At 45.6% G+C, this 14,220-nt stretch overlaps 1 protein-coding gene across 8 annotated transcripts in view; it reads right to left on the minus strand.

The window, feature by feature from the left end:
* The window catches only part of NCOR1 (nuclear receptor corepressor 1), a 160,187-nt gene that overhangs the window by 132,869 nt on the left and 13,098 nt on the right, over positions 1-14,220 (minus strand). For 6 of the 8 annotated variants that reach the window (XM_015422057.1, XM_015422055.1, XM_015422053.1 and 3 more), the window contains exons 2-5: positions 11,833-11,943; positions 6,486-6,663; positions 4,317-4,447; positions 108-303 (exon numbers count right to left, since the gene is read on the minus strand). In XM_015422057.1, the coding sequence (XP_015277543.1) occupies positions 108-303; positions 4,317-4,447; positions 6,486-6,593 (435 nt within the window). In that variant the 5' untranslated portion in view covers positions 6,594-6,663; positions 11,833-11,943. Of the gene's footprint in view, positions 1-107; positions 304-4,316; positions 4,448-6,485; positions 6,664-7,728; positions 7,801-11,832; positions 11,944-14,220 lie in introns of those variants that run through there. The other 2 variants (XM_015422052.1, XM_015422051.1) reach the window with 2 other exon arrangements.

Genomic DNA, 14,220 nt, shown 5'->3' on the forward strand with positions numbered 1-14,220 from the left:
CCCCATCCGGCCCACCTTGGTGCAGAGTCACACTTCAAACTGCAAGCCATCGTTCACTTTGTTTAGAAAAATAAAGGAACAATCATTCGGCCAGGAGTTGGCTTTACCTTCTTTATGTCCGCAGATCGTAACCCCTCTTGCAATGGGTGGACCAAGGGCAGGACTGTGGAAGCACTGACCCGCTGGAAGGGGGCATCGGAAACTTGGTCCAGCCGCGGCCTCTTTGACTCCAGTGAGTCATGATCGGCTTGTGATGGGCCAGGGTGAAACTGTGGCTCGTAGGCTGACCTCCTTTCCTGAGGCCTAAGGAATGAACAATAAGAACAGGTGACTCCTTGCCCCTTCTAGTTATTACAACAGGACCAGGGTACTGGAAAGACCAACTGCCCCCAGAGTTCCACATCACAGCCCTTTCTTTGCACTTCCCACCTTTAGAAGCAAGGCAGGTGGTCACAAAGGACATGGCCTGCTCCCTGGTTACCCTCCCCAAGTTGGAAATGCCCTCCTTTCATTCAGTTCCTGGCCAAGACTTTTTTAAAAACAAGTTTCACCAGGCTTTTGATTGAGCAGGATGTGGCTTTGATCCTCCTTTTGATTTTCCGCTTTTTATCACGTGGCAATTTAAAAATCAGTGGCTCTCATTTTAGTTGCTACTTTTTAGTGTTCTCAGTTGTCTTGTTTCACTGAAGGTGGCTTTGCATTTTGTTTTCAAATCTGTCATGGTAACTGTTGGTTTGATTTGATGGACTTGCGTTATCAACCACTTTTGAACAAACAAGTAAGATGTGTTCGTGTGGCGACTAAATAAATGGGGCAGCCACAACAAGAACACCAGAAGCCACAGAAGCCACCATGAAAGACAGCGAGGAGTGCCTGGCAAGCGCTTATATACGTCCAGTTTCGAGGAGGACCCAATAGAGAGTTTGGGAGCGGAAATAAAAGCGAAATGAAATTAATACCATTCTCAAAGTTGGGGACCTCCAAGGCATGAAAGGAAGAGGATTTATAGTGCATGAACTGAGTATGTTAACAGCAACCCGAAGGAGGATTTAACAAGCCGGAAGTAGAAGACAACAGAGGAAGCCCCTGCACGTCAGCGATAGTAAAAGTGCCCAGCACGCAAAGAAGCGGTTCTGACTGTGTCCAGAAGAGATTTTTCTTTTTTTATTAACAGAAACTCAAGGGAACTCAAGGGAACATTAACAGAAATTCAAGGGAACATTACTAACATTAACAGAGAATTATATGTGACTGAACTAAGAAAAGAAGTTTGACAACACACAGAAGAAGCCCAAGAAGATTAATTGGACATTACTAACAGTTTAATTTACCAGTTTATATATCACTCAGCTTTCTCTTTCTCCCGCTGTCTACCCTTCCCTTTTTTTTTCTTTTAAGCGAAATACCTCCCCTTTTTAGGGGAGCTAATAAAATCTTTACAAAAAAAAAAAAAAAAAAAAAGAAGCCACCATGAAAGGAGGGATCTGGTGTAGCTATCCTGCTAAAGGACCGAGGCAGCCAAGGACCCATGTTCTTTAACCTTTACAAGAAGTACTGAAAACATGTATCCATCTGCACATTTTTCTTTTGAGGCGGTTGCCCTGTGTCAGGGCTACAGCCCTTAAGACAGTACGTTGGAGACATACATAACTTGTACAACAACAAAAAAATTCCAAGTTCTTTCCACAGAGAACTAGGTGGTCAGAGAGAAGGGTTCTAGTTTAACACTCTTCCATGCGGAGATGACAGACACACACACACAAACGCATTGCACCTTGTCCTGACCTGGATGGCTAACCCAATCTCATCAGATCTTCGAAGCTAAGTAGGGTTGGCTCCGGTTAGTATTTGGCTGAGAGACCACCAAGGAAGTACATGGCTGCTCCACAGAGGCAGGCAATGGCAAACTACCTCCGAATGTCTCTTACCTTGAAAACTCTACAGAGTCACCATAAGTCAGCTGTGATTTGACACCACTTTCCACAACTACATCTATCGTACTTTACAGAGTCAGAAAAAACATTTCAGTGTTCCAATCTAGTTTCGAGTAAGCATTTCTGAACCCTTGTCTGTCCCTTTTATAATAATGGACTGCATTCAAGAATGCCACATTCCAAATTCTCTTGTATCAATCCACCACTGAGGGCAGATCCTTTGATCGCCAGCAATTTGTTTCACTCCTTCTCATTGCAGTTAATATAGATGTAATTCTACATCAACTTAAAATTCATAAAGAAACTTAACAAGTACACCTGAGGATCTGATGGCATTTCACATCCTGTAAACTCATATCAATTTTAAGGGGGCTAAATTCCATCTTGACTGCACTTTTAAAAACTCTCCTTCATAGGTAGAGTGTCTGGAGACATTTTCCCAGATCGAGCCTCGTTCCCGCTGTAGTACGTGTTGTCCAATATATTTTCCCACGTACTTTGATATTCTTGGTCTTTATTCTGCAAACTAACCAAGAGTTTGCAAATTTCTGCCACCTGACCCTTTAGAGCTAATTCTTCTATCAATAACTCATACGAAAAAAACCTCACCCCCTCCTAGCCAGTAATTAATCACATTCAGCTTAAGACTGGCACTGGCAGATCATCTCTCCAAGCAACTGAGGCACACAAAAGTCTTGATTATAAACCACTGACGCTAATGGAGATGAAACCTGGACTTAGAATAGTTTTAGACTTTGTCTGGCCAGTCAAATTAGCATGCAGTAGGCTTTAACTTCTTCCATCTCTTATCTTGATGCCACAATACTGATTCCGTTTCCCCCCCCCCCTTTCATTTCATTTCACCTCCACTCCCATTTCCTCCAGGGAGCTCAGGCTGGCATACAGGCTAGCTGCGGGACCTCTCACAGTTCTGCAGGGCCTGCAAGACGGAGCTCTTCCGCCAGGCTTTCAATTAGGAGCCGCCACCACCACCAACTACCTCATGGGAACATAGGGTATTGGAATGGCCCATCACAAGATCGAGCCACAATGCTTTGACTGACTGTACCGCCGAATCGGGCTCGGAGCACCATCTATAGGTTACCCTCTTGCTCTGACTGAATGCTTTAATAACATCGCTGAGCATTTTATTTTGATAGTGGTTGCTTTTATGTGTTTTAGGTGTTTTACTGTTTTATACTGGCACATGGTGCCCTTTTTGTGAGTGGTTAAGTGTGCGGACTCTAATCTGGGAGAATTCCCCACTCCTCCACTTGCACCTGCTGATGTGACCTTGGGTCAGTCACAAGCTCTGGCACAGCTGTCCTTGAAAAAGAGCAGTTTCTGTCAGAGCTCTCTCAGCCCCACCCACCTCACAGGGTGTCTGTTGTGGGGAGGGGAAGGGAAAAGGAGTCTGTAAGCCGCTCTGAGACTCCAGGTGAAGGGCGGGGTATAAATCCAATCTCTTCTTCTTCTTCGCGGGGAGGGCGGGGTAGAAATATAATAATAAAAATAAATAAATAAAAATACAAGAGTCTCCCACCTCCGTTTTACCCTGACAACAATCCTGTGGGGTACATTAATGAAAAGGAGATTGGTGAGCTGCAGCTCAAGAAGCTAGTGTCGTGCTGAGTGTGAATCTCAACATAAGACTACCCGACGGATCAGCCAGTACACCACACTGGGTCACAGAAGCCCAAACACAGGTTGAAGGCCTCCATGAGAACAGAGTTGGAGGGAAAGGCAAAAACCCCCTGCGAACTCTGGAAAACATGCACAATTTCTCCTGCTACCTCTATGGGAAGGGCTTGTAGAGCACGGAGGCCCACACCCATGCCCTCTGGAGGCCCAACCCCACGCCCTCTGAAATCTTATCAAGCAGTGCCTCTGAGATTTCACAAGGCACTGCTCGTACTGAGCCTCCATTGCGGGGAGGGCGTGGTACAAATGTGATTAATAAAAATAAAATACCCATGTGAAGGAATCTTCGCAATCACAACCATGAGGACGTGGAGCAGTGTTCCCTCTAAGCTGAGTTAGTGCGAGCTACCTCACAGTTTTTTAGCCTCTGGCTCACGCGTTTCTTCTTAGCTCAGGAAGGAGGGCTCCAGAGCAAACTAGTTTGTGCAATGGCCAAATGGCTCGCTCACAACTTTCATGCCAGTAGCTCACAGAGTAGAACTCTTGCTCACAAGATTTCACAGCTTAGAGGGAGCACAGACTTGGAGCTCACTTTCTTAAAAGAAGAAAGAAGTTGAGATCCTCACAGAAGCTGAATGCTAGTTTATGGACTCATGTAGCGGAACCACTAAGTACACACCATCCTGTACAAAAATCCCCTGAATTGTTACATATTTTTTTTAAAAAACCCTAAATACTCACCTATCTGAACCAGGGTGAAATTCAGAAAGCAAGGAAGGCCTCCGCCGGAGTTGCTGCTGTTGCTGCTGCAGAAGCTGGGTTGCTTGGCTGACTTCCAAGTGAGAAGTGCGAAAATCAGGCACAGCAAACTCCTAGAAACAGTACGGGCATCAGGGTGGAATGTTTGAGATTTAAAGACGGGGAAAACTGTTTTTTTACAAAGCCATTAACTGGAAGTATCTTTCAGTCTAGGATCCCACTGAACTACCCAAGTGCTCCTGTGAAGAACTCCTTCCTCTGGATTTGTGCTACAAAGACCCCACCACCAACAGCCAACAGCCCACGGAGGGACGGCCAAATCTGCAACGGGGGCCAGCAACAAGGACCATGCATGGTTTTGCAGGCTCAAAAGTTCCTCAAATTCACCATGCAGAGGCGACAGAAACCCCCAAAAGTTGATGCAGTGAGCAGCTGAGCTGAGCGGAAGCCTGAGCAAAGTTGCCTGTTAGAGGATGTGGGGGGGGGGGTAGATGCGGTACAAGCGGCTCCCCTCCTCCCACACCCCCAAAAGAAGAGTGCTTCAGCCCCATAAGGGACTGATTGAAGAGCCGTGTTTCTATTTCGGGAGCCTGGAACAGAAACACAGTTCTTTGAGCCCAGGAGCAGTGGAATTCAGGTCAACAGAGAAAACAGCCCTATAGGTCTGGAGTTGGAGGTCAGACTCAGGAGATGTCTTTGCTCATCACTAACCACCAACCCCCCACAGGTCACTTTCACTACAGAGCTTGATTTCAGCACTTCAGAGTTTTAAGAGCCACCTTGCTATTTCCCTGCTCCAAAAAAACCACAACGCAGCTCTTTAAGCCTCACTTTAAGCCTCACCGTTTATTTGTCCTACAAGTGGGGATCAACGACAAAAGATGATGGATTGTTTTAAACTTGCTCCCCATGAGCTCCATAATCCACACCCCACTGTCCATTTTCAAAGTATGGTTGAATTTAAGCAGCACATGAGAGCAAGCAAATTTAAAAAAACCAAATAATTGCAAGATTTTATTGCCAGTCCCAACCTTTAAGAATTTATTTCTAAATTAGGTATTTTTCCTTTGTCTCCTTTGGAAGAAAGACTTCCCCAGGCTTGGCGGTGGGGGGACTTTCCGATTTCTAGTAAAAAGGACCCACGGGTTGTTGCCACTAATGCTCTCCACCTCCCTGAGCTTAAACATCTGTAACCTGGCCCCCCTTCCTTATGGGTAAAAGGTAAAGGTTTCCCTTGTTCGAAAGCCAGTCGAATCTGACTCCATTTCCAAGCCGAAGAGCCAGCGCTCTCCAAAGACACTTCTATGGTCATGTGGCCGGCATGACTAAATGTTGAGGCACATGGAAAGCTGTTACCTTCTCACCGAAGCGGTACCTATTTATCTACTTGCAATGTCTTGCTTTCGAACTGCTAGGCTGGCAGGAGCTGGGGCCAGGGATGGGAGCTCACTCCATCACGCGGCACTCGGGTCTCGAACTGCCAAGCTACTGGCCCCCGGTATGCAGCTTCAGCATCTTAGCCTCTGAGCCACTGCAGCCCACTCCTTATGTGTACGTATACACGAAAACGAGTTATCTCCCAGATTCCTATTTATTCCAACTCTGGCTTGGCCAAAACCCACCATGCAACAGTTTTCAACTGTCCACCCTATGCAGATCTTTTTCATCGCTATCGGCAGACAAATTCTGAATTGGAACAAGTTTTCCCTTCCTGCAACTGATCTGCATGTAGAAGGAGCCGCTTGCATGTAATCAGGAAAACACCCATCATTATGGCAGGTAGCAGAGAGCTTCGCCCCCATTAGCAACTGTACCCCAAACAGTCCACTGGCGTGAATGGGAGATACATATACTCCTCACACCCAGACAGCCTGTAGGACAGTGGACTAAACATGCCCCTCGGGGGGGGGGGAGCACATTTTTGAAATCATGTCCTCTGAGAAAGCTACAAAACTGCATCACATAATGGGAACCACTGAGAATCAGGCCCACTTCTGTCCCCACAGCCCCACCCTGGCTTGAATTTCTTGGGTCATGCGTGATTATTACAAAGAGACAAAACCCGGAACCCAGCTTTTCTATAGAGAAAAGTGTGACCAAAGCAGATCCACCAAGGCTTCCCCGGACCACAACGGAGCGCCTGCCACTTGCCTGTTGGTGTCGGCTCCCAGGGAACGTGTACTGGACCGAGTGTGTCGGGTAACGGTTCTGTTCTGTGCTAAACGCTCCTTGGTTAGGAGGGTAGCCTGAGCTTGACATTATTGGAGGAGGAGTCTTTGCTGAGCTGTGAGGTCAAGACTGCTGAGCAATCATGTTTCCAGGAACCCGCCTAGAGGAAGAACAAAGAGATGACAGATAAGAAGCCACCAAAGACTGAACTGCAACCCTAAACACATTCCAGCCACAATTCACCTAAGTGTAACCAGGATTACCCACCTCTAGCTTGTGGACAGCAGAACTGATTTATAAAGGCACAAAAGCTTGCAGATGAACGATTTTTCCAACCCCAACCTTTACTTATTATATGCAATATAGGGTTTCACCGCGTGGTTCTCATAATCTTGATTTATTGCCTATAAGTATACTGTGTTTTCAAATCTGTCCTCTAATTCTATTGGTTGCATGTCTTACACTGTTTCTATGGTAGTCCACCTTGAATCTCAGAAAGCAAGGCGGGCTAGAAATGAATAAATTAATAACTATACCAAAATCAACCAACACAACGCAGATCGCAGACTGGTAAAAAGCAGAAAGAAATGTATTGCACAGAAGAGACCCAGGGCTCTTGGGTGTTAAGCATTTAGAGTGTGTGCACACAGCCAAGCCTTGGTGCTGCTTTGCATCTAGTATACCAAACGGGCAGCAACACAGCATTGTACAAATGCCAGCCTGACTCTGCGCCAGCAGTCTGCCAGCCAACTGTGCTCCTGGGAAATCAAAGCTCCTTCGTGAGAAGATCAGAAAAGGACGAGCTTCGCCAAACAATACGCTCACCCCTCATGATTGGCATTCACCCACAGAGAACAATAGGTGTCTTTTAAATCAGCCTCTCCCAACCTGTAAGTGGCAAAGCTTGTGAAAGAGGGTGCCAGGCTCTAGCAGTTTTATTGATCAGGACATGCTCTGTTTTTTGCTTTTTTGTTTTTTTTTAAGTGGGTCACTGCACCAAGTAAATCTGGAGTTGTGGTTCACCATACCAAAGGGTTGGGAACCACTGCTTTTAAGGCATGCTGTTGCTTCACACAGGCAACAAGAAATCCCAATGGGCCTGGCCAGTGCCAGGCATGAACACAGCTGTACGCCCTAGAAGAAGTGCAGGAATCCTCTCCAAGGTTGGTGTTGACAGAGATCCCTCAAACCCAAGGGTGCCAAGAATGCTAGACTAATATGTCACCTGTGACAGCCAGGCAAAAGGGTGGCCACCAACATCATCGCAAGAACACCAGCTGGCGCAAGTACAGACAACCAGATAATCTTCTTCAGCATGGAGATGATATACCATCTAGTTCTTGTTCCTGCTACAAGTGCACAGCAGAAACAGAATATCCACCCGGTAGATTTTCGTGCACTTTCCTTGCCTTAGTGCTCAGCAGCCACCATTCTCTACCACCCTGGAAGTCTTTTCTAAAAATAAATAAATGGCAACAGCTATTGAGATGTAGCAGAACATTTTAACAATCTATTGTTGCGCTAGTGGCACCTTTAAGGCCAACAAAGCTTGCCCTGCCTGGATAGCCCAGGCAAGACTGATCTTGTCAGATGTCGGAAGCTAAGCAAGGTCGAATACAACGTGGGGCTCATAACACTGGCCTACCTTCCAGGGCTGTCACTAGGTGTACAGAACGACTGTATGCAAATATACAACAATGGATATCAAAGGTGTTCACATCAGGGTCCCGATCTGGATATCCCAGGCAAGACTGATCTCGTCAGATCTCGGGAGCTAAGCAGGGCCGACTCTGGCAGGTATTTGCATGGGAGACCTCCTTGGAATACCAGCAATCGGGAGGCGGGGGCAGGCTTTATTCAGCCACCTCTCTGAATATCCTCCAGGCTCCACTAGGGATCAGTCACCAGAGGTCGCCATGGCTTCCAGGTGCACACACTCACATGCTCATGCATAAAAAATAAAGACCAACCAAGTTTAATTCTGGGTATAAGATTTTGTGTGTATGCACACTTCTTCAGATAGATTCAGGTGGGTAGCCGTGTCGGTCTGAGGCAGCAGAACAGAGCTTGAGTCCCTGGTGGCACCTTGAAAAGCAGCCAAGGTCAACCTGTGTGCAGGCAGGCAGGCAGGCAGGCAGGCATTCTGTTGCTTCAGACCAACATGGCTACCCACCTGAACCTATCTGAAGAAGTGTGCAGGCAACTTCGCCAGGTCAGGCAGCTGGCTTCCTACCTGTCTCGCCCCAACCTAGCCACGGTAATCCATGCAATGGTCACCTCCAGGCTAGACTACTGTAATTCACTTAACACGGGCCTGCCCTTGCACCTGACCCGGAAGCTCCAACTGGTCCAAAATGCAGCCGCACAGGTCCTTACCAGGACCCCTCGGACAGCACACATTCAACCCGTGCTGCATGAGCTGCACTGGCTTCCAGTGGAACATTGGATCGAGTTTAAGGTTTTGGTTTTGACCTTTAAGGCCCTTAGCGGTCAGGGACCTATATACCTGGAAGAGCATTACACTCAGGGAATAAGGACTTCCTGGTGGTCCCCAGCAAGAGAGAAGTCCGGTTGTCCTTGACCAGGGCCAGGGCTTTCTCAGCTCTTGCCTCCACCTGGCGGAACACTCTATGGGAAGACATCCATGCACTGTGGGAGTTGTTACCTTTTCGCAGGCCAGGTGAGGCAGAGATGTTCCTCCAGGCCTTTGGACAGTAGCGGGGCACCCTTTGGCACTCTCATACATTTCCCCATCCCTTGTACCGTCCCCAGGAGGCTGGGGAGCTGGAATTTTTTCCGCCATCTTGTATATTGTATATATACTGCTTTATCTATTGATATTTATTCGTTGTTTTAGCTTAGTTTTAACTTCAGATTTTGTATACTATTATGTTGTAAGCCACCCTGAGCCCTTCTTGCAGGGAAGGGCGGTATGGAAATCCAATTTAAAAGGTAAAGGTTCCTTTGCTCGAAAGCCAGTCGAATCTGACTCTAGGGTTGCGGTGCTCATCTCCGTTTCAAAGCCGAAGAGCCAGCGCTGTCTGAAGACGTTTCCGTGGTCATGTGGCCGGCATGACTAAACACCAAGGCGCACGGAACGCTGTTCCCTTCCCACCCAAGTGGTACCTATTTATCTACTTGCAATGTCTTGCTTTCGAACTGTGAGGTTGGCAGGATCTGGAACTAGAGACGGGAGCTCACTCCATCATGCGGCACACTCGGGTCTCGAACTCCCGAACTACCAGCCTTCCACAGCCTGCAGTTCAGCGTCTTAACCACTTGAGCCACCGCAGCTCCCAAAAAAATCCAATTTAATAAATAATAAATAAATATCGTTGGTCTTAAAGGTGCCAGTGGATTCAAACTGTGTTCTGATGCTTCAGACCAACACGGCTACCCACCTGAATCTATCTGAAGAAGTGGGCGTGCGCACAAAAGCTTATACCCAGAATTAAACTTGGTTGGCCTTAAAGGTGCCACTGGACTCAAACTTTGTTCTGCTGCTTCAGACCCACCTGAATCCATTGTTGAGCTAGTTGCTCTGTATTTCCAACTTTCAGGTGTGTTTTTTTAAAAGATAAAGCTGAAAATTCACAGCAGTGGACTATTCTGTTCTTTCACATTAGCAATTGCCAGTCCTTTGAAGAAGCCCCTCAGTGGTAGGGTGGCTATGGGAAGCTGAGGCAAAGAAAATGGTGCCAATGTAGCTTGAGGGTGCGCCCGGATCCAGGCCTATTGCTGAGTAAGCAGGTTGCCACTGAGGCCAGGAGCACCTTCTGGCAGCTTTGACAATGGGCAGAAAAGATCTGGCCATTGTGGCACGTGCCCCGGTTAACATCTAGATTAGTTTACTGCAATGTGCTCTACATGGGACTGCCCTCGAAAAGTGTTCAGCAACTTTAGCTGGTACAGAATGCTACTGCCAAGATGTTCACTGGAGTGGGTCATAGGGACCGTGTCATTCCAGTCCTGGCTTGACTACACTGGCTCCCGTTTCTGGGTCCAATTCAAGGTGATGATGTTGATCTTTAAAAGCCGCATATGGTTTGGGACTAGCAAACATTAAGGACCACCTAGTCCCCATACATGCCCACTCAAGCAACACAGTCATTTCCTGAGGCCCTGCTTCTGGGGCCCCCACCGTCTGGGGACAGATGGGTAGCAACTCAAGACAGGGCCTTCTCACTCGTGGCACCAAAACTATGGGACTCTCTCTACCCAGGGATATTCATCTGTTCTATCACAGCTGAAGACTTTTTGTTTGTTTGTTTTGGCTGGCATTCTTTTAGTGACTTCTCCTTCCTACCCTATGTTTTAAGTGCTGTCTCTGCATATATGCATATATGCATATATGCATGCATATATACACACACACACACACACATATGCACTTAATTGGTTTTTTCATCCATTTTTATAATGCTCTGTTTTAACTGTTAGCCACCTTCAGGGCTCTGAAGGGGTAGAAATGTGGGATACAAGTTTTGTAATAACAAGAACAACTTGCCCCAGCCTGAGATAGGAACTCTCAGGCTGGGGCAAGTGATACTCTATATTCTTGGTGCTGGGGGGGGGCAACACTGGGAGGGCTTCTAGTGTCCTGGCCCCACTGGTGAACCTCCTGGTATTTCTGGCCACTGTGTGACAGTGTTGGACTGGATGGGCCATTGGCCTGATCCAACATTGGCTTCTCTTATGTTCTTATGTTCTAACAACAACAACAACAACAACAACTACAACAACAATAATAATAATAATAATAATAATAATAGGTGGGCAGGACCTCCAAAGGTATGCACCTTCCCAACCACGTGGCATGCGAAGGCCCTGCGATTGTGACCTTTTGAAAAAGAGCATGTCAGATCAAGTTTGAAAAGATCACAGCACAGCAGGGGAAACCCCAAGAAAGTGGGTGATCAGGGAACATCACCACGTGGATGTCAAACAGGGCGAAACTTCCGAGTAGAAGCAGCCACAGACACAACCCAACTGACCTTTCTTTTTTTTTCTTTTTCTTTTAATTTATTTTTATTCTTTTACTTATAAATACACATAAATACAAGAGGAGGAAATTAAAGCTCAAACATTAATAAACTATATCCTTTAAATACAATACAAATGATGACCGCTATACATATTGTATCAGCTATGACCCAACATTGATCTTCAATCAAATACTTGGTGACCAAATATATAACTATGTAAAACTCGTTTAAACTGAAGACTACTCTTCTCATTAACACCCTCAGTTGGTACTACATATCGTACAGTGTATGTGGACCTACACCTCTTGTTCAAAAACTGAAGATATCTGGCGCGCCCAACTGACCTTTCTCAACCCTGAAGATGACAGTAAGTGCACGCAGAATCCACTCTCCCCATCACACCAGTGAAAAGATCTGTGGCCACCAATCCATACTACTCAATGTCAAGGATGACGCTGCATGAAATAAGAATTAACATGATTTTTTATTTAGTTCATTTATACCCCATCTTTCTCCCCACAGGGACCCAAAGAAGCTTACATCATTCTGCACTCCTCCATTTTATCCTCACAACAGCCCCAATGAGGTAGGTTAGGCTGGAAGTTATGCAACTGGCCCAAGGTCACCAATCAAGGCTTCCAGGGCAGAGTGGGGATTCCGAACCTGAGTCTCCCAGACGCTAGTCCAGCCAGCGCCCTAAATACAACACCACACTACCTGAAGGCTGAATTTTGAACTGAGCAACAACTGAAAGGCCAGCAACACCCCCCCCTCCCATTCATCTCTGGGAGCCAGCAGCTCAGAAGGGTGGCTGAGTGTTCGGCAGAGCTTTTGTGTGCTGGTCTTTGGCCGCCTCTTCCCCAAAGCAGAGCAAGACAGAACCTCTGTCAAAAGGCACCCAGCAAACTTCCATGGAAGAGTGGGGATTCAAACCAGGGTCCTTCAGATCCCAATCTGACACTCTAACTAGACACTGGAGAGTATCAATTTACTTCCCACAATTAGAAAAGATATCTTTACACATTTTTCTCCTATTTTGACATATTTATTGTTTTACAACTGCTGACCTTATAACCTTAGCTGGTTATTTAGTTCTGTCTTTGCACAGAATGATGAGTCTGCTTATCGGGACGAGGTGGAACGGCTTTGTGCTTGGTGCAGGGAAAATAATTTGATCCTCAACACCACCAAGACCAAGTTTTTGGGAGTGATTATTGAGCAAAACTTGACCTGGAGCGCTAACACCACTGCTCTGGTGAAGAAGGCCCAGCAGAGGCTCTTTTTTCTCAGACTTTTAAAGAAAAATAACTTGAGTGAGAAAATACTGATGTCCTTCTATCGTTGCTCAATAGAGAGCATTTTAACATACTGCGTCTGTGCCTGGTTTGCCAGCTGTACGGCTGTGGAGAGGAAAGCACTCCAGAGAGTTATCATCACAGCCCAGAAGATTATTGGCTGCCCTCTCCCGTTCCTGGAGGAATTGTATAGTTCTCGATGCTTGAAAAAAGCAAAGAACATTCTGCAGGATTTGTCACACCCTGAACACTCCTTGTTTGAACTGCTGCCTTTGGGTAGAAGATACAGGACAATTAAAACAAGGACAAACAGATTAAAAAACAGTTTTTATTCGAGAGCTATTATTGCTTTAAATGCTGTATGAAGTTGGAATTTGGGTGACATTGGTGGTTTAGGTTGCAATGTGAACCTTAAGGGAGTTATGGGATGGTTGTGAATGGTTGTGTGAGTGTATATGTGTATGGCTGTAGATCACTGAAATGATTGCACCTTTAATTTTGTTGTACTGTGTACAATGACAATAAAGTATATTATTATTATTATTATTATTATTATTATTATTATTATTATTATTATTATCTTCATCATGTTACATGTTAATTTGCTGTTCAGCCCGTCTATAAGTTTGAACCTTACCTACCATTCCAACGTATCTGGAAAAGCGTGCATGCACACGAAAGCTCATACCTTGAATAAAACTTTGTTGGTCTTAAAGATGCCACTGGACTCTAATTTTTTTTTCCACAATACTTTTTTAATTTATTGCAGTAATATTCAATAGCATGAATCAAAGTAGGTAACATACACAACTACATTTGCAGTAAAATATGTACAGAAAGATATAACAATAACAATCCACTCAAGGTTAAGTCAATTGGGCTAAACATTGGCTTACTGACTCTCAAAGGCACCTGAAGTATATAACTATACTAAATTTGCTAGTAGCGATTACAGTGAAAAACAAAATATACAAGTACTGGCCTCAAATCTTATACTAGCCACGACTATCTGTAGGTTAAAAGTTTAAACTTGGTCTCAGATAAAGTTTCTACATCCATCTTGTCAGTTTCAAGCTTGTCTATGATAGGATACCATATGCTGGACTCCAAATTTGTTCTACTCTTACTACACCACGCTGACACTTTATTATCCTATATACCTTGCTGCTCCAAAAGCAAGATGCCTCTTCATTTTCAGAACAAGTGGCAGACCCATTCCAGCAAATTTCCAAATTTCTGCCCCTCGTGGCTCGGCGATCATTATGCAGATAACACCATGATTTCCAAACCCACTCCTAATTTAGAGTCCAGCAACCCACCAGACTGGACTAAACCTCCTAAGCAAGATCAGGCCGGAAGGGCAACCTGTTTTCTGCCACCACAGAATGAGCTCTGTGATCAAAAAGACATTTCTACAGGAGCTCTTAGTATCTAACT

This window comes from Gekko japonicus, unplaced genomic scaffold, assembly GCF_001447785.1.
Source record: "Gekko japonicus isolate JY-2015 unplaced genomic scaffold, Gekko_japonicus_V1.1 scaffold182, whole genome shotgun sequence".
Lineage (NCBI taxonomy): Eukaryota > Metazoa > Chordata > Lepidosauria > Squamata > Gekkonidae > Gekko > Gekko japonicus.